This window comes from Macadamia integrifolia, chromosome 2, assembly GCF_013358625.1.
Source record: "Macadamia integrifolia cultivar HAES 741 chromosome 2, SCU_Mint_v3, whole genome shotgun sequence".
NCBI lineage: Eukaryota > Viridiplantae > Streptophyta > Magnoliopsida > Proteales > Proteaceae > Macadamia > Macadamia integrifolia.
Window position 1 is genome coordinate 4,896,531 of NC_056558.1, and position 19,070 is coordinate 4,915,600.

General features: G+C 37.6%; 1 protein-coding gene and 1 long non-coding RNA gene across 2 annotated transcripts in view; one reads left to right on the forward strand and one right to left on the reverse strand.

Annotated features, from left to right (window-relative positions):
• Positions 1-593: 593 nt before the first annotated feature.
• Positions 594-1,436, reverse strand: LOC122094207. Its single transcript, XR_006144687.1, has 2 exons — positions 1,323-1,436; positions 594-1,224 (listed from the first exon to the last, which is right to left on the reverse strand). It is a non-coding gene; the product is annotated as an uncharacterized LOC122094207 (long non-coding RNA).
• The window catches only part of LOC122094171 (urease), a 21,825-nt gene continuing 4,147 nt past the window's right edge, over positions 1,393-19,070 (forward strand). The window contains exons 1-15 of the mRNA XM_042664891.1: positions 1,393-2,015; positions 2,236-2,413; positions 2,922-2,995; positions 5,082-5,127; positions 5,669-5,774; positions 7,786-7,928; positions 9,498-9,608; positions 10,012-10,175; positions 10,331-10,709; positions 10,797-10,905; positions 14,892-15,031; positions 15,522-15,659; positions 15,744-15,835; positions 18,236-18,365; positions 18,448-18,606. Of these exons, the coding sequence (XP_042520825.1) occupies positions 2,288-2,413; positions 2,922-2,995; positions 5,082-5,127; positions 5,669-5,774; positions 7,786-7,928; positions 9,498-9,608; positions 10,012-10,175; positions 10,331-10,709; positions 10,797-10,905; positions 14,892-15,031; positions 15,522-15,659; positions 15,744-15,835; positions 18,236-18,365; positions 18,448-18,606 (1,917 nt within the window). The 5' untranslated portion in view covers positions 1,393-2,015; positions 2,236-2,287. The remainder of the gene's footprint in view (positions 2,016-2,235; positions 2,414-2,921; positions 2,996-5,081; positions 5,128-5,668; positions 5,775-7,785; positions 7,929-9,497; positions 9,609-10,011; positions 10,176-10,330; positions 10,710-10,796; positions 10,906-14,891; positions 15,032-15,521; positions 15,660-15,743; positions 15,836-18,235; positions 18,366-18,447; positions 18,607-19,070) is intronic.

Here is a 19,070-nt window from a genome sequence, read left to right on the forward strand (position 1 = left end):
ATAGGATGCGCCGGTGGTTTTGGGGTTATCGATTTGGGGATGGGTTTTTTCCTTTGTGGTTGGGGATTTATTATTACGTGCTTGACCTTTTAGCAAGGGCATTTTAGTATTTAAAAAAAATATAATAACTAACATCAGTAACGACAAGAGGTCTGAGTATAATTTGATATTATACAGGAGGTGTCTCTCTAATAATGATATTATTTAGGAGATGACGCTGTAAATTACCCTTAAAAAAATGTGTTTCTTTAACATTCATACCAATCCATCAATATGAGCTATTGGGATTAACCTTGAACGATACTAACCCGATCCACTTGATTCTTCCCAAGTTGAATCCTTAAATCATGCTCTCATATTTATTTTGTAAGGATAAATAAAAAGATTCTAACAGAAAAAAAAAGGCAAGAAAAATATGAGAAAATAAATACTCCCTCAGCATCTCATCATGTGACCTCTGTATGTATCAAGACTTCCAGAGGGAGACAAAATGACGCTCCACCCCATGAAATTGAAAAAATCCCAACCCTATTTATGCTATTTGTCCCTTTCATTGACCCATGTGCACGTGATTAGGGATTACCGAAAAAATATAGGACAAATTACTCAGAACTCCACTGCATTATTCTTGAAACTCAACATCCACTCCAGATTTGGGAAATTACTCGAACCCCCTTACTGTCTATAAACAAATACAAAAGAGCCCACTCCTTTCGTTGAGTACTATCAAATGATGATGTCCTTAGAGTGTTAATTGATAAAATTACCCTTAAGGCATGATGAAGTGACAATTTTACCATTTTATATCGAACCCCCAGTTTCACTTTCCTTTCTTTACTATCTATCGTCTTCATTTCCATCGGGCGATGTTGTTTCGGAGCAAGCTCCCGGATACGGTATTAGCCCAAGCCGGTCTTGGATAGCACCGTTGAGTGCCTCCTCGTCTTACCCTCCCTTTTATTTACAACTGCTTCTATTCTCCTTCGTGAAGTATTAGGCTTAGGGTTTCCCTTCCATTGGATTCGAGGTTTAGGGTTTTACCTCGGCGTTGTTCGGAACCAATAATCAGTTCCACCGTAGATGCAGCAGGAGAGCCCAGTTCTCTTGCTTCAGATTCAGGAAATGCCTTCGGAAACACCCCAGACACTGACGTTCTATTTCAGTATATCGTTCCAATCGATTCATGGCCACTGTGAAGCATTGTCACACAAGGCTGCCACACCTCTGTATCGGCAATCTAGAGTTACAAGGACGACCAAATGTAGAAGAAAATCATGAATTAATTCATTTGTTCGACGGTGAGAGGAAAGGGTTTCACATACCTTTCCTTGCAGATTGCCGGTGTAGGAGTTGCAGAACTTGAATGTTGCCGTCGGAGGAGTCGGTGCTTGCATGTTCTAAACTTCTAATGGTGTAATTTTGAAGATGGGTTTAAATAGGGTTTGGGTGCATTTATGTTTGAAGATGGGGTTAAAAACGTCTTTTTAAGTTTCTTCTGAACCTTTAAGACTATGAAGGGGATGAGTGTAATTTCACGAAGAGAGAAGGGTTGTGTTTCGGGCATAGACTATTATACTATGAGCTAATGAGCCGTTCATCATTAGTGGGTTTCCATGTTTGAAAAGCAGATTTTAACACGGTGATGAGCACTAGAACTGGAGTATATTATCCAGATTCTTGGTGAGTTTTCCAAAAGGAATTTAGTTATAATACGCAGCGATCTTGACGATAAGTTGTTTGATTGTATTCTGTCATTCAGAGAATCAGAGCTGTATGAGTTTATTATATTACGTAGAAGAGGAAGCGGAAGGAGGAGGAAGAAAAAAAGAGCAAAGCTCAAGTGTTCGGCAGATACAGATGCAATAGAAAACCAGGAAATGATCTCATCTGGTTTTGAAATGAACAGGATTCCATGAGTATTTTGGCTTCTATCTCTTGGGTTTAGTTTAGATCAGAAAGGGTCGGAGGGATCGGAAGTTCTAGTTACTCATCAAAACGATTTCACTGGTGACTTGGTGAGTGGCCACTAACACCCTGATAATCCATATGTTTTTTGCTTAAGTTCTTCCTTGCCAATCTTCTTTTTCACTCCTCTATTCATTACAACTTGAGATGTGTTTTTTGCTCTCTCTCTACCCTTCCTTCCCCCTTCTCTTTTTCACCACCCTGCTTATGAATATGTGTTGTTTGCCAAGCTATTTTAGCTCACTTTTCTGACTCTTCACATCGATTCAGATTTCAGACTGAAATTGGGACAGTCTTGCTGCTTCAGAGATAAATCAGAAAAATGAAATTAACTCCAAGAGAGGTCGAGAAATTAACTCTCCACAATGCTGGATTTCTTGCACAAAAGCATCTGGCTCGAGGCAAGCGGCTTAATTACACTGAAGCAGTTGCACTGATCGCGACTCAGGTACTTGTTTCCAGTAATGTTTTTCATGTTTGAATTAAATAGGGTTTTTGATATTTGCACTAAATAGAGGGTTTTTTTTTTTTTTTTTGGTTGGCACTTTTGTAGTTGTACCAGTGGTAGGGATTCTCTCTCAAATAGTAAGGGAATCTTTACAATCTTATTGATGTAGTCAGAATCTAATTCATATTTCAGCTTATAAGGATTGCTATCCATATGGGCATATGAGCTACAGTTTCTTTATTTAAATCAGTAAACTAACGTCATATTGAAAGTTCACAGCCTTATTTGATGATTTTATAGATAAGTCATGGTTGATGGTATTATATGAGTTGCTGGTTCCTTTTCTATGATTCTTATGTCAATAATCTTCTTCATTCATCAGGGAACAAGGCTTATTAGCAAACTCATAAACAAAGAATGTTGCTTCACTATAACAAAGAGCTTATCCGTGGCTCTTAATTTAGGAAAAAAAATTAATTCCTGTTTTGTATTTTGCTGTTATTTATAGGTTTTGGAGTTTGTCCGTGATGGTGATAAGACTGTTGCAAACCTGATGGACATTGGGAAACAACTTTTAGGAAGGTGAGATGTGAATTTAACCTCTGATATTTTTATGATAATCATATGAGGTATTGTAATTTCTATATTTGCATGACTATCTATGTCTCATTTATTGGTGAAAAACGAGAGACGTAAAACGAAAGGATCATTCAATAGTAATGTTATACTTTGTGACTGGAAAAAATAAAAATTTCTACTTCTGGATTTTCCAGGTATTTGTAAAGTGAACACGTTATTGATTGAAATTGTGCAGTTTGGCCTATGTGATGGAGATATTTCCACTGTTGAGATTAGTATTTATGTATTATCATGTTGAGTATTACCACAGGGTTAGTTAGGGAAATGTTACTGCTGTGTACCACAGGGGTATTGTCCTGCGGTACTCTGTTTTTTAGGTGTGTATTGATCACAATAGGGGGAGTGAGGAATGTCCATATTGTGGTCTATGTTGAGTCTTAGTATTAGGAGTTGTTCTATTATTCAATTTTTCCTTGTAATTAGATGTGTACTTTTAGTAGGAAACCTACGAAGAGTCTATTTTCTGGCTTATATATAAAAGAGGAAGACCACGATAGGAATCACTGAATCTTCTTGTGGCATATTGGGTTCTCTTCTCTTCTCTCTCTCTCTCTCCCTTGGGTCTCTTCTTCTTCTTTATTGAATCTGGTTGTTGAGGTTTTGTCACATGGTATCAGAGCCATGCGAAATAGTCCCTGTAGAGCTGCTTCTTGGGGTAAGGAGGGGAGCTAATGCCATGCAGGTGGTAAACATGAAGGGGGACCATGGGAGGGAGATGGGTGCTGATTTGGGGCATGGGGGGACCAACCCATGGGCAGAATTTGGGGCCAAGCATGGACCAGTACTTGAGACAATGGCAGGTGAAGGAGAGGACCCCGATGGGGTGATGATAGATAGGTCGGGAGGATCGCCAATGGGATCCACGATGCTGGATCCTGTGCGGGGGGGTGGGGGGAGGGTTGATGGACCGAATGGGCTAAGGAAGGGGGTCAATAGAAGGTTGGGCCATGGTTTGGGGCTGTTGGGGTTGGCCCAAATGGTAGGGGTTAAGGAAAAGAAGTGCGTAGCTGGGGAGGGGGTTAAGGTGGTTTAGTTGGGGCGGACCTTTGCACAATGGTAAGGTTGCTCCATTGTGACCTAGCAGTCACAAGTTTGAAATGTGAACAGCCTCTATGCGAAGCATGGTCAGGCTGCGTACATTATCCCTCCCCAAACCCTGCCGTGGCGGGAGCCACATGCATTGCGTCCACCCTTTTTTTTTTTAATTGAATGTGTATTTTTTTCACCTCTTGGATTCTAGCTTATGTGGATTGTCTTATACAAATGTCAAAAACACCTGACCTGTCTCTCTCCATGATGGAACCATTTAAAATTTTTGAACTTGTTTTAGGATGATGTAGCAGGTCTGTCCAGACTGCTGGAAAACAGAGCATTAGATGGCCAGAACAGGGGTTCTGTCAGCTCCAGTTTTCAGGGGGCTTAGCTCAATTTCTCTCTCCAGACTGTCACCCAGAGGGGACCAGCTAGGCCCACAGTATCACCGTAACAGATCATGGGAGGATAAGTCCTGATCATATCAAGAAACCTAGCCAATAGCCTATTCTTAAGTGTTTTTCTTCTTTAGTTTTCATTAGTAAAATTCTCATTTGGCCTTGGTTAGTAATGATTAGTAGAGGTAATTTATGTCATTATGAAGTGGGGTTATTGGAGTATAATGATGTAATACCGATAGAACAGTGAGGCCGTTTTCTTTTTCTTCAATATACCCATCGGCTGCTGCAGTTTCAGCAGTTCTGCTATTGTTTGATCAGTTTGGTAATCTACGCCGTTAGATCCATAATATATTCGTTTATACTATATGACCATAATAGTAGGTAGATGTTAGGATGTTTAGTCTTTGACTCTTTGTACATGGCCACCACAATTCATATGCAAATGAGATTGTGAAATTCACTTGTTAATGACAGAACCATATTTATTGTTCTTTAGTATGATCTTTCTTGCTGTGAACTTGTAATTTTATGAACATTAACTTTGAATTCAGACATTTGGTTATAGAGGTTGAAAACATTGTCTTCTTTCTCACCAGGAGGCAAGTTCTTCCAGCTGTTCCACATCTTTTGGACACTGTCCAGGTAATAGACTCCATAAATACTGCAATTAATATTGAATACTTATTTATCCAATAAAAGTTGAAACCTTCCTAGATAACTAATAAGTGCTGTTAAAACAGATTCAAAATTATTCTTACGTAGCTTGGTAATTTGTGTAAGCGAGCTGTAATTACAGTATGTATGGAGATCTCTTGTTAACTGATCTACAACTCTTCCATTTCCTGTTCTCCGGCAATCACGTCCCATAAACTTTATGTTGATTGAATGTGTCTACTTTTTTTCTTTTTTGGGATACTTTATGTTGATTGAATGTGTTATTTTATTTTATTTTATTTTTTTCCGGGGTTGTGGGTATTGAATTCTCTATATCTTGTTTTGGTTTGGCAAGTTTCAAACTGTTTTCTATTTATCATTCCACTCTAGTTTGATTTTCTTTGAATGGTTGGAAAGAAGAACATGATGTTATTGTCTTAGTACTTACTGATATATAACATCTATGTGACACTCATATTATGTCTCTAAACCATACATTCTTGAAACTCAGCTTCTGTTTCTTCATTAGGTTGAGGGGACTTTTCTGGATGGGACAAAGTTAATCACCATCCACGATCCTATTGCTAATGAGGATGGAAATTTGGAGCTAGCTTTACATGGTTCTTTCCTTCCAGGTAAAGAGTGGCCGCTGGATAGATAGTATGCCTGTGCTTCGATTTTAGGTGTTTGTTAGCTTTAAAATATATATTTTTTAATTCTTTTGATAACAATAGCATTTCAAGAAACAAGAAGTGTATATTTATGCATGGACTCTAGGCTTGGATTGTTATTTCCCTGGGCAAATCTTTTGCTATTGGTGTTAAAAAATGTTTTCTCAGGGATTGTTAGCTATATATAATAGACATTGTAATTCTCTGATAAGCATGAACATTTTAAGAAACTCTGGCAGGTTATTGTTTATAACCATGCGTAGACTCTTGGGTTGGTTATTTTTCCTGCTCCAAATTTTTCGGTGCTTCAGTTAAGAAATATTTTCCCCTGGATATTATAAATATGAGTTGTTTATAGCATTAGCTGGCTGGTTGCCAGAAATATTTTCCCCTGGATAATATTAAGTTGAGTCGTTTATAGCATTAGCTAGTTAGTTGCCTTAGTCTAGGATTTACCATGGTATGTTTGTATCTCATTAGGTATTATGTTGACTTTGGATGAGCTCTCTGTTGCAAATGGCGCATTAAAAGTGTACTGATTTTTAAAATTGATCAAAGTTGATAATTTATCGTATATTATCACTAGTATTAAAATAAAAAAACGCTATGCAGCTAGTTCTTTCTTCCTTTTGTGTGTGTGTGTGTGTGTGTCAGAGCAGACTCTATTTCAACAACATTGGGTTGCTTCTTTTGGAAGGTTAAATTGTTGTGTATCTTTTATGAGAGTTGTATAATTTCATAATGCCAGGGGGAGGGTTTGGGGGTTGGGTGTCTACTTGGGAGCTGCCTCGATTCTTTGCAGTGCATCCTAGGAAGTTTTGGCCTTATGGATGCATGCCATGCTTTCATGCCAATGTAAATAGTAGATTACCTCCGGTTCATTGTCCCTCACTACAACAATATGAGATATCTCATTCAGCTTTCTATTGTGTTCTTTGTGGTTGCATCATAAGTTAAATTGTCTCTAGTTTGAGCCCTTCTTATTTATTTTTTTTTTTTTGTAAGTATCACTTTATAAATTCATATGAGAAAAGAAACAAAATGCAACCAGATGTACAAAGACCAAAGCGCTTCAAAAGGGAAAAGAAAGAAAAAATAAAGCAAACTAAAAGAAAATCCCCCCAGGACCAGAAATAAAATGGACTTAAATATCCTAAGATTGCACCAAATGTCTGTAGACTCCCAAATCCATGCTGGACCCCAAAAGATATTAGGTCCCAAATTTGATTGATCTAGTTTGACACAATCTCGGTTAGACATTTAAGAAACATCAAACTGTTCGTTTAGTGTTTCAGGATAAGACAGTTATTTGGTTTGTGAGCCTAGATGGGGAAATACTAAAAGGAGCAGATGTTTTGATGGCCCTGCATACTTTTCCTTCTCCATTGTGGTTGGGGCATGTTGGGGCACCTGCACCAACACTTCTCTTCAGGAAAGTACCTGCTAATGCACTCAGATGCAGAAGCTTGTGAAAAATAACAATTATCGTTTACTTCAAAGTTCAAACTGCTTGAATGATATTTCAATCAGTAGACATTCTGCTCTGCAGCCTTGATCTGTTATTGGTTGCATCCAGTATTCTGCATACTTACTTAAGAAGAAAATATTTCTTGCCAACAAATGATATGGATCCTAGATTCCTGCTATGAATTTTGGACAATTGTGGAAGAAATTGCCAGTTGGATTAGATGGAACTTGAGTTTGTCCTAATGAGTCATGGGGACTGTTGGTTACTAAAGATTCTCTCAACAATTGGAAGCTCTCTTAGCATTTGCTTTGTCTCTAAATTGTGCCTTTTGTTATGAACTTGGTTATTTGAGGAGTTTTACTTGATTATTTGTCAAAGTCAGTAACGATGATTTGACTTTCTTTCAAAGGGGTTAGGGACATCTTTTTAAGAATCCGTTGAGTTAAAATTGAAGCGTAAGTGAAAATTTTCTTATAGATACTGATGAAAAGAAGTTCAATTCTGCAGTTCCTTCACTAGACAAGTTTTCATTGCCAGAAAATTATAGAATTCCTGGTGAAATAGCTTTTGGATTTGGAACTATCACAATTAATACTGGAAGGAAAGCTGTGAACCTTAGTGTTGTTAATGTCGCTGATAGGCCTATTCAGGTATGTTTAGTTAAGTCGTTCATTCTTATTTCTCCTCTTTATTATTTATGTATTTATTTATTTTGTGGGATGGGAGAGTTGTTGGCTGTTATTTTGTATTATCTTTTTTTTTTTTTTTTTTTTCTGCCTCATTTGAAGCAGCTTTGCACTTCTTTGTACTTGAGAGATGCTTGCCTTCGGAAGATTTAGTTTTCTTTCTGCCTTCTCATTTCCTCATCTTGAAATTTCTGCGTTAGCAAAATAAAACTTGCATTTTCCTAAACTAGATGTGAATTTCTGTACTGCGTAAGAAAATTTGCTGAAATCTCAATTCGTTCTTGAGGATGAGATGATATTGTTGGCAACTTTTACTCATTCTGCTGAAATTAGCTTTCTCCTGTTTTGCTTAAATGGTTGTGTGTTTTAAGCAATGTTCCAAATTTCGACAGAACAGCCCATTTACCACATGATCAAAACTGAAATATTTTGTTGAAATGTATGAATTGAGAATGAGCTTGAAATATGGGGAAATGTGAGAAATCCTTTGAAATTTTCAATGAAACTTCTGGTGATGCTTATTTAAGCATAAATATATATCGAGGAATTAGTAGCAACATAAGAAAACCATCCTAACTGGGAATGGTCTCAAAACCTAAGAAAACAGTGTATCGCATAGGTTTTGAGTCTGTTAACCATTATTCTTTTCCTACACAAACATAAAGGGTTATCACATATCATGTTCATAAAATGATATTAAAATCGTGTTATAACATGTAATAACACAATGTATTAATTTTGGGAAAATGTTTTCTATTTGGGGGGGGGGGGAGTGTAGCCCCTGCGCCCAGACACATGCCAGGGGGCAAAATGACAAGCTTGCTCCCCGTGAAATGGACAATGATGCTTCTATGGATGCTTTCTCATTAATTTTATCATAAAAGGGGGGGGGTGATCTCAACACCAATATTTTGGTTCATGATATCCTTCTTGAATAGTTAATTGCCACCGTATTTGTAAAATAAATAGTTCTTTTTCCAATTATTATTTTTTATTCACAAAACCCAGAAAAATAAGAGAAATCTGGTGGAAATTTGTCTTTATTTATTTTAAATATTCTTCAAATGCTAATTGTTGATGGTATTTCAGTGTATGAGAGTAGAATGCAATGAGAAATGCCATTTTCTACCCGTTCTTTATTTCTTTAAAAAATGTTTCCTAGCAGAAAAAAATTCCCACGTTTCGTTTTGCCCTTTGTTTGCTGAAATTTTGTATTCATTTTGTTTCAACCCCTTGGGAGATTAAAATATTTCGCTATTTTTTTTTACTTTTCGTTCGAATTTTTTGGACATGGCTTTGAACATTTTGGATGCAGGATTTATATTACATGATTGAAAATCTTATTGATCAAGTATTTTTCTTTCGTGCTGTATTTTATGTCTCGATATTTAGGAGTTACTTCAAAAGGAAAACCAGTTACTTTTCTATTTTCTTATAGATTCATTAGTTCTGTTGTAGTACTGCAGTTATCTAAGGAATTGTCTTTTTAAAAAATAGATTTACAAATTTTTCTATTTGCCTTTCTGCTTTTAGATTGGAAGCCATTATCACTTCATTGAGGTGAACCCCTATTTGGTGTTTGATAGAGAGAGAGCATATGGTATGCGGCTGAACATACCCGCTGGGACAGCTACTCGATTTGAGGTTGGTATCATTCTGGGTGATTTGTTTTCAGTATGTACTGCAAGTTTTATCCTGTGTTCCTAAATGTGATAGTGGGGTGTTGTTGCTAATTTGATGTGTTCCCTGAAGTGTAGAAATGTTCTCTGTTGTAGTTTGCCCAAATTAACATGTATAATCATCTCTCTCTGCTGTTGAAAACTCAGCTGGTTTTATTGGATTTTTTTTTTTTTTTTAAATTGCTTTGGAATTGATGAGGAAGTTGTTTTATTACCTTATTATAGATATGATTTGATCCTTTATTTGATTTTGCTATATTAATCTGTAAAAATGCTGCCAATGCAACCCAGGGCTTTCGCTTGATTTATCATCTGTCTGTTTTCATGATTGAATCTTTAGGTTAATGATGATGGTTTTACTTTGCCAGCCAGGGGATGAAAAAATGGTCGCACTTGTAAGCATTGGAGGTAAAAAAGTGATCACTGGTGGGAATGCCATTGTCGATGGTCCTGTTGACATTTCCCAGATTTCAAAGGTGATGGATGCTGTAAGTGCTGGAGGCTTTGGGCATAGAGAAGAAGCAAATGCCAGGTTTGAACTTTTTGGATGTTGCCAACACTTATGCAGAACTTCTGTCATGGTTCCTTGTCATGTTTACAAATAGTTAGATTCTTTAATATGCATAATCTGGGACAGACGAAGAAATAAAATGGGCAATGCCTGATCCCAGAGCTCTAATTCTGTAGTGAAGGTGTCGTTGGAGTAGATCCTGCTTTCGCAGTGCTAGTTTCGCGTGAGGCCTATGCTAACATGTACGGACCTACTACGGGTGACAAAATTAGGCTTGGTGACACTGATTTGCTTGCAGAAATTGAAAGGGACTTTGCTGTTTATGGTGATGAATGTGTATTTGGAGGTGGAAAAGTCCTACGGGATGGGATGGGGCAGGCTTCTGGATATCCACCATCTGATTGCCTGGACACTGTCATCACAAATGCTGTGATAATTGACTATACAGGAATATATAAAGCAGATATTGGTATCAAACATGGATTAATCGTTGGTATTGGTAAGGCAGGTAACCCAGATGTCATGGATAGTGTTTCAGTTGGCATGGTAGTTGGGGTGAGTTCCCTCTTACTGCGAAATTGATCTAGTGTGGATGTGGGTACCCATCAAAATTAATTTTTTCCTTTTCATGTATTATTTCAGGTCAACACTGAAGTTATTGCTGGAGAAGGAATGTTTGTAACAGCAGGGGCCATAGATTGTCATGTCCACTTTATATGCCCTCAACTGGCATATGAAGCAATATCCAGTGGTGAGATTCCTATGTATGATGTAAAGTACCCTAGATTAACAGTAACTGGTGGAAGTTCATTTTGTCTGGATCACTTTGCAAGAAAAGTGCCTTCTTGAGGGGCGCCTCGGTGCCTTTCGTTAATTATTTAGTTGTTAATCCACGCTTTGCACATGACAAGTCTAGAAAATTGATTTGCAACATTGAATCTGTAGTCCGGATTTCCTGAAGTGAGGATTACAATTTTGTTAGTGTAAGAGATTTGTTGTAAAATACCATATTCGTATTGAACTGAGGATTGATAAATGTTCTTTCTCACGTATTGTGATAGCCCTTAATCATGGTTCAGGATCTCGGTGACGCTGAGATCTCGTTTTTTGGAAAAGGCGAGTTGGCAGCAGAGGCGAGGTGAAAAATGGGCCATATCTCGACCGAGATTTCGAGATCTCGACCCATATCTGGTTTTGGTCCAGTTTCAGTTCATTTTTGGTCCAACCCATGCATATAAAGCATGGTTTCGACCCAAAAGGTGGGAAATCTCTCTGGTTTCGCCTCTTGGAGCTATTTTTTGTGAGAAAAACACCATAAAGCTGTGGGTTTGGTGTTTTTTCTTAGAGATCCAGTGATGATGATGATGATGGTGGTGGTGATGGGGATGATGGTGGTGGTGATGGTGATGGTCATGATGATGGTGATGGGGATGGCAATGGGGATGATGATGATGATGGTGATGGTGATGGAGATGCGCGAGAGGTACCATTACACTGAACTAGAGCAAGAGCCAATGCGGTTCATAGGAGAGACTCAGTTCACTCATGCCACACAGGGCATGGACCATGGTGTACGTTCCCCCACACCCTAAAAGAGGCTCATGTCATCGATTCATAGCTGGTGGAGAGGAGCAATATAACGTGGACTCCTTGGACATCTTTGTTAGGAGCTTGACTAACATTCTAGGAGGCTTAAGCATGGAGAGTGGTATTCTTGGGGAGCCGTTGCATGCACCCTCAGCTATATATGGCACAGGGACAACTGGTTCAGACTATAGTCATTATAGTCAATTTGGCCAATTTGGACACCCACAGGCCAGCTCTTTCCCCTCTGCCACTGAGAATGAGGTTCAATCTTACTCTCAGATTGGGTCAGGTTTTGTGGATAGCAACTTTGGGGCTGCAGAGCCCCAGCCATACATGCCGGTTCCTGTCTGTCAAGCACCAACCAACAGCTATGGATCTTGTTCCAACTCATTTAGTTTTAGAGATATCTATCCAATGATTGGGTATCTACAATTTGTTGGTGATGATGTTTATAGAGCTGATGTGGCAGACTTTGAGTATTACTTTCGTCATACTATGACATGGCCAGCCTTTGTGCTCCAATCAGAGCAAAACATAATTTGAAATCAGCATCAACAATATGGAAGCTATGATGATATGGCCCAACACTCATTTCAATACTAAGAGTCTTGGTCTCTAGGATGGAGTCTAAATGTCTAGTTGTTTACTATATCAATATATATATGTTATGTATTTTATGCAGTTATGTTGTTGCTTGTTATATTAATTGTCGCTTATCTTATGGCATTACAAATTTTCAATGTATGTGACTCATCAATCAGCAATAGTATTTAGAAATTATGGCTTTTATATTCTAATAGTTATGTTGTGTCAAAATGTTGATTAAGGAAGGTGGATTGATGAATATATCATACTAGATGAAGGGTTCGAAGACTTGCCGGCTACTTACATAGGGTACAATGTCAAAGTACCGTTTTGAGTTTGATTTAAAAAAAAAAACTGATGTTTCCATTGTGTTTAGAATGACTAAAATAGGATAAATACATAGTTTCAGGGGGTTACAGAGACCATGTATACCCACTGTACCCACTGAGATCAACCAGTGAGACGAATGCCAAAAAAATACAAGATCTCCCCGAGATCTCTTTTTTTTTTTTTTTGGCGAGATGTGTGGCGAAACCGAGATCTTGAAACTTGCCCTTAACTTTCTCAATATTGAGAGAAGTGTCAAGGACAGGAGGCTGTTCGAAGAATGATTGTTCCATGCACTATGTGTGAAAAAATGTTGGGCTACATTTAGCCTTCTGAATCCCACTTGAAGTTGAGGACATGCACATATATGTTTTAAAAAATATTTTTGAGGGTTTATGCTAGGAAAAAAATGTGACACTTCAGGCTGATGCCACAAGTTTGAGAATCTTGATACAATTGCACCAAGCGTATGTCAAAATATTTAATGTGAGTCGGTTGTCCTGTGTTGCCCTTGAAAATATGTATTCTATTTTTTTTCCCCCTCACAACTTATGGTTTTTTTTTCTTATTCATATGAATATGTCACATATATCTCCTTCATTTAGTTCCTGTAAAGTCATGCTTGTATGGCTTAGGCATCTGCCCTTTGACAAGTGGAACATGTCACATCATGCTAGGTTAAGATTATAAAGGATGTGGTAAAGCTATTGATAGATTTGACAGGAGAGTTCATACATAAGTTGCATGATGTCCATAAGCAAAGAATGGAAGTTACTGGAAGAAGGCCAAAGTGTAGTTATTAGGACTGGGTCCAGAGGCTCCTTTTTTTATCCATTTTTTTAGGGGAGAGGGGAAGGTGGACCCTATCCCTGTCAATACTGGAATTCTTGTCAAAGTTCAGGCATAGGTACCAGTTCTGAGTGAAGACTTGGAACCACAATCGAAGGGCAAGAAAGATTAGACTTGTGAGGCTCACAATTTTAATCTTGCTTCATGCACATCCTGTGTCTAGAGTATGTTTTGTGCTGTCATTCTATCGCTGCTCGGTTGCAATGCATAGTATGTTGTACTTTTTGCATGCAGAGCATAGGTTATTTTAACCGTTGAGTAGAATATGCCCATATGATTGATATTTTAAGGCCCCATGAACCTTAAGCTTGTCCAATTCTGCTATATTTACAAGTTATCGAATTTGAACCAATATATTGAAATCCAGCCTTCAAGTCAACCTGCTTAGACTGAGATTGCATTTGAGAAGAAAAAAAAAGAAACAAGTCAACCTGGTTAGAGTTCACATGGGGGAGTCAATTTGGGCTGATTGAAGGTTGACAGGATGACTTCACACTATAAGGATTTACTTGAACAAACTTATATAAACAAAATGAAAAATCTACTATCTAAGAAAAGTTAACACATTCACAGATATGCGGAAAATTAATCCTAGCTTCCTTTTATTGTGAACTAACTGTTAGTTTGTTCCATTCTGTATAGATTTCCTTGGCATTGTACAGTATGCAGTGCCTCTTTCTGAGTGTCAATAAAGTCTCTGACTAATCAGTAGAAGGTATGCCAGAAAAAGTGTATAAGCTGCAACTTTTGATACAGATATCTTCTTAGAAAAATCAGAAGGATGGTAAGAGATAAGGGCAAATATAGAATTAGTATCACAAGAAAAAAAAATGCTTTATTTGTTGAAGGGGATTTCTATAATGAAGACGGTATCAAATGTTACAGATCTCATCCATTGAATGGTAGGACCTTCTCTTGAGTTCGGTCCTTTTGAAGCTTGCTCCTCAAATTAAAAGGAAGAGAAGAAGGTTTCTTGGCCGAGAGGGAATCTATGATGTTTATGCTGACATTTTCTTAAAATGCTTTCTGTTTTTTAAAATTGAAAAAAAATATATATGTCACAGGAAAAAAACATGAAAAAAAATGAAACATTTAGGAAAATGCTACCAAACAGCCCCTGGTCATTACCTATTTTCCTCTATTCGATTGAAATTTGCCATTTCTTCATGATGCGGTGATTTCAACTTGTATGTTTATCTACTTTTCTGGAGTGGATCACCATGAAGAATAACAGAGCATCTAAGGGGGGTGTTAAATATAAATGGTGAAATTGTTTTCCTGGTATGCCTGCCCACTGCTTCTAACGAGTATTTTGTTAGAGTTCAGGTGGTCTTATCTGAAGCTCAAAAAATTGGTCAGTTTAGTAATTGAGTTTTATAATTTGTAAAGGTATCACGACATTAATAGGAGGTGGCACGGGACCTGCTGATGGGACACGTGCGACTACATGTACACCTGCACCATCTCAAATGAAATTAATGCTTCAGTCAACTGATGATATGCCTCTGAACTTTGGCTTCACCGGGAAGGTGTGTATTTTTTTCCCTTTAATCCTTAATTTCTTATTTCTTTGATATCAATAATTTTATGTTATTGTTGTTGTTACTGCTTCAATTCCTTCAATTTTTAGCATTGAACTTTTCTTTGGGTGTCACTAGGGGTGTTAAATCCTACTCTTTCATTATTGGGTTGCTTGTGAACCACAATAACCATAGTATTAGTAGTTGAGTTATTAGGTGATACAGAAGGGTTTCGTTATGTCACTTTGTAGACAATCAATAATTGTAATGATGCTAAGATGGTTATGGCCCCTTTGCATGCATAACTTGGGAGGTGATATTAGAAAAGTAAGCGATAAGGTGCAGGGTTGATGTCAAAAAATGTGCTGAATATCTCCATCATTCTACTTTCGCTATTTTTCATTTTCACCTTGCTAGTCTTTGAGCAGCATCCACTTTGCATTACTTGCTGCATTTCTATTTCTGTTCTTCTGTTGTGAATTTAGTTCTGTTTGTTTAGGGTAACAGTTCCAAGCCAACTGGGTTACATGAAATAATCAGGGCTGGAGCAATGGGTCTGAAGCTACATGAGGATTGGGGAACTACCCCTGCCACAATAGACAACTGTTTGAGCGTTGCGGAACAATATGACATCCAAGTATTGTCTTTCTTTTGATCTCTACTTTTTTACTCAAGTAGTCAGTTTGATCTTCCCCATTGATTCTCTATTCATTTGTGACAGGTTAATATCCATACTGACACCTTGAATGAATCTGGATGTGTGGAGCACACAATTGCGGCATTTAAAAATAGAACAATCCATACTTATCACAGGTAAAGATGTGCTTGTTTTCTTCAAATATGATTTAGCAATCAACCTTGGGTTTGACTTGCACTTTCTATAGTTTATACAGTTCAAAGATGTGAGCAAGGTCTGTCCGACCTAGGTTCTTCCTCTCCCAGGGACAAATTACTTTCATTTTTTGTCTGGCACATATTTTTAAACATTTATTTGCTTCTCCTTTGAAGGGAATAATAAGATATAGTTATAGACTTAATATCATTGCATGATGAAGTCTTTATGTTGCCCTTATTTTGTATCAGGGATCAATACACTCAAGTCTCAGTTTGGGATTTGACTTCCACTGAAATCAATACACAGCTATTATAGCTCACTTAAGTTCAGTGTTAATTTAGCTTGTACTTTTACCCCAAAAAATCATTCTGCCACCATCTGGAACTGAGATTATTTGGTAGGAACATTAAATTGAAAGTGATCTGCATCATTCAATCAATTAGCTCAATCTTTGAGGTTTCCTGGTGACAAACAACTCATTTATTAGACTATTCTTACTTTCAGATCAATTTGTTTTTGGCTGGGAATTTTCTAAAAGAATAATTGAGGCTGGTTTGAATCCATTTATTTGGTGATGGTAGAAGCTTTGTCATGTCACTTGTTAACATTATTCTTTTGCATTTTCTTCCCAAGACTGATGGCAGTCCTCTTTGCAGCTCAGTGCTCTTCAGTTCAGTTTTCGTCCATTTTATTTTTCTCTGTTTCCTAATTTATTTGGCCAATCAGTGAGGAACTTTATGATCTCAAATCAAATGAATGTGGTATGCTGCTACAAAGCCTAAAATTTGGTCCAAAGTCTACCACCCTCTCCCTTGCTGAACCTCAATGTCTGAACAAATTGAAATCACTGTTAAATTTGACTCTTGCCTCTTATAAAATCTGATTGAAAATTTTATTTATTTATTAAGGATAGAATCTTGTGGTACCTCATTTTTCCAGTTAAAGGTTAGGCCAAAAAAAAAAATATATATATATATATATATATATTTGTGAACACTCAAGAAAATAGATAGATTTTCAGAAAGATGTTTTGGAGAACATAACTATTAAAATTTTCTTTTGTAGACATATAAGATTTTGTTCTTTCTTCTTGAATCTTGGTTGTAGATATTTAATGCAGACCACTAATCTGTAAGAAGATTTTTGAACAAGACACTGGACAGATTCGCAGTGATAGGGAAAATAGCAGCAACTGTCAGAAACTAAAGAATCAAATAACTTTATAACCAGCACTTGGATGTAGCTGGAAATCAAGTCGAATAGTAAATATGTGCTGCTGCTTATGTACTCTCAAGATGGATTTGATCCAATGGAAATATCCGCAGACACTGAGATAATTTCAGATCTGGGGTCATATGAGCTCCAGATCCTGGTTGGAGGCCTAACCAGGGTTGAAGAATCCTTCAAAAGATGGGGTCCATCCGATGGTTGGATAATCTAGGAAGAGGGACTGAAGTCTGGCACCTGATGGGACTTGTAGCAGGCTGCTGCAACTGAGATCAATTCTAGGCAGAAGAAGGTGAGTATGTACTGAAATAATAACAATAAGAAGACGGAGAATAAGTGTAGAAACTAATCCTCAATCCTGAGTTTTGAGTATCTCAAATAACCACCACGCAAGCCCTTGAAGTTCCTGAAACAAGGAGTTATAATGGTTGGAGAAGGATGGAAAAAAGCTAAGTAGAAGAAAGAGAAGCTAGGGAGCATATGACTTGGATTCACCACCATGCCTGTGGACTGTGGTTAGCTTCATCACCAGCCCACCTAGGTTCTGCAACTGAGTCACCACAGCAGAAGAGTCTCAAGAGAAGACAGAATTTCGATCATCAGAATCGTGTGCAGCATGAACATGCCTTTCTCTTTATTTATAACAAGCAACCAAACAAATTCAAAAATATTAACCTCTTATGCATTGGGGGGGGTGTTACGCGCCAATTTAGTTAGGATCTTTTAGATGAAGATCCAAAATAGAAACTTGCTAATGCAAAGGACTCTTAGTTGCTATTACTATAACAAAGAGTTTTCTACAAGAATAGCAACTGAAACAAAATGGAAACCAAATAAAATAGCGACTATGGAAGATTGTAGCCAGCTCTACTCCAAGTTGTCCATGGAAGGGTCCACATCAGCAACTTCTATAAACAAAATAACAACCAAAACAAGGTCCATGTGTGCTGGCCTAACGCTGGCCCAGGTCCATAACCGTGGCTAAATGGCTGGCCTTTCTTTCTACGCGAGTCCTTAGCTCTGCATCAATATCTGTTACCTTTTTAAAGACAAATGTTGAACTTTTGTAGTCTAATATAGTTTGTCAATGTTGTTCTGTCTTCAATCCTGTTTAATTTTGAAGTGTCGAAATCCAATATCTTGTTGAACAGTGAAGGTGCAGGGGGTGGTCATGCTCCAGATATCATCAGAGTTTGTGGTGAAAGAAATGTCTTGCCCTCCTCAACAAACCCGACACGACCCTATACTTATAATACTGTAGATGAGCACCTTGACATGTTGGTATGGAGGAAAAGAAAAAGAAGTATCAGTATTATATTGATTTATTTTTATCTACTTCAGTTACTGATCCAAAATTATGCAGATGATCTGTCATCACCTGGATAAGAACATTCCAGAAGATGTGGCATTTGCTGAATCTAGGATAAGGGCAGAAACAATTGCTGCAGAAGACATTTTGCATGATATGGGAGCTATTAGCATTATATCTTCTGACTCACAGGCAATGGGTCGTATTGGAGAGGTTTGTGAAATCCTCTAGCTATTTATTTTTAGATTAACTGTAGATTAGGGAACACATCACCTGCCCTGATTATTTATATGTTGGTTGTTTTTCTGGTGTTTGTAAACATTTTCATCAGTGGATGTCTATGTGCCAAGTGCCAATGACATATTCATGGCTGGTTGTTTATTTCTTTGCATGTATTTCTGATTCCTGCCGGACCTATCGGATTTTGGATTTTCCAAAGTAGTTTCAGCTCTGATTGATTTCATTGATGTTTATTAGAAGACATGGTATGTTAGGAAGGTCACTCTGAGTGGGCCTAATAAGGCAGAATATCTATAAGCTTTATATAGAGAATCATGTAATAAATTGGGAGAAGTCATTGAGGATATTTAAGGGGCAAAAGGAAATGGATTTAGGCTTTTGTGATATTAAATACCCCAATTTAGTTTTTTTTTTCTTTCTTTTTTATGGGGGGTGGG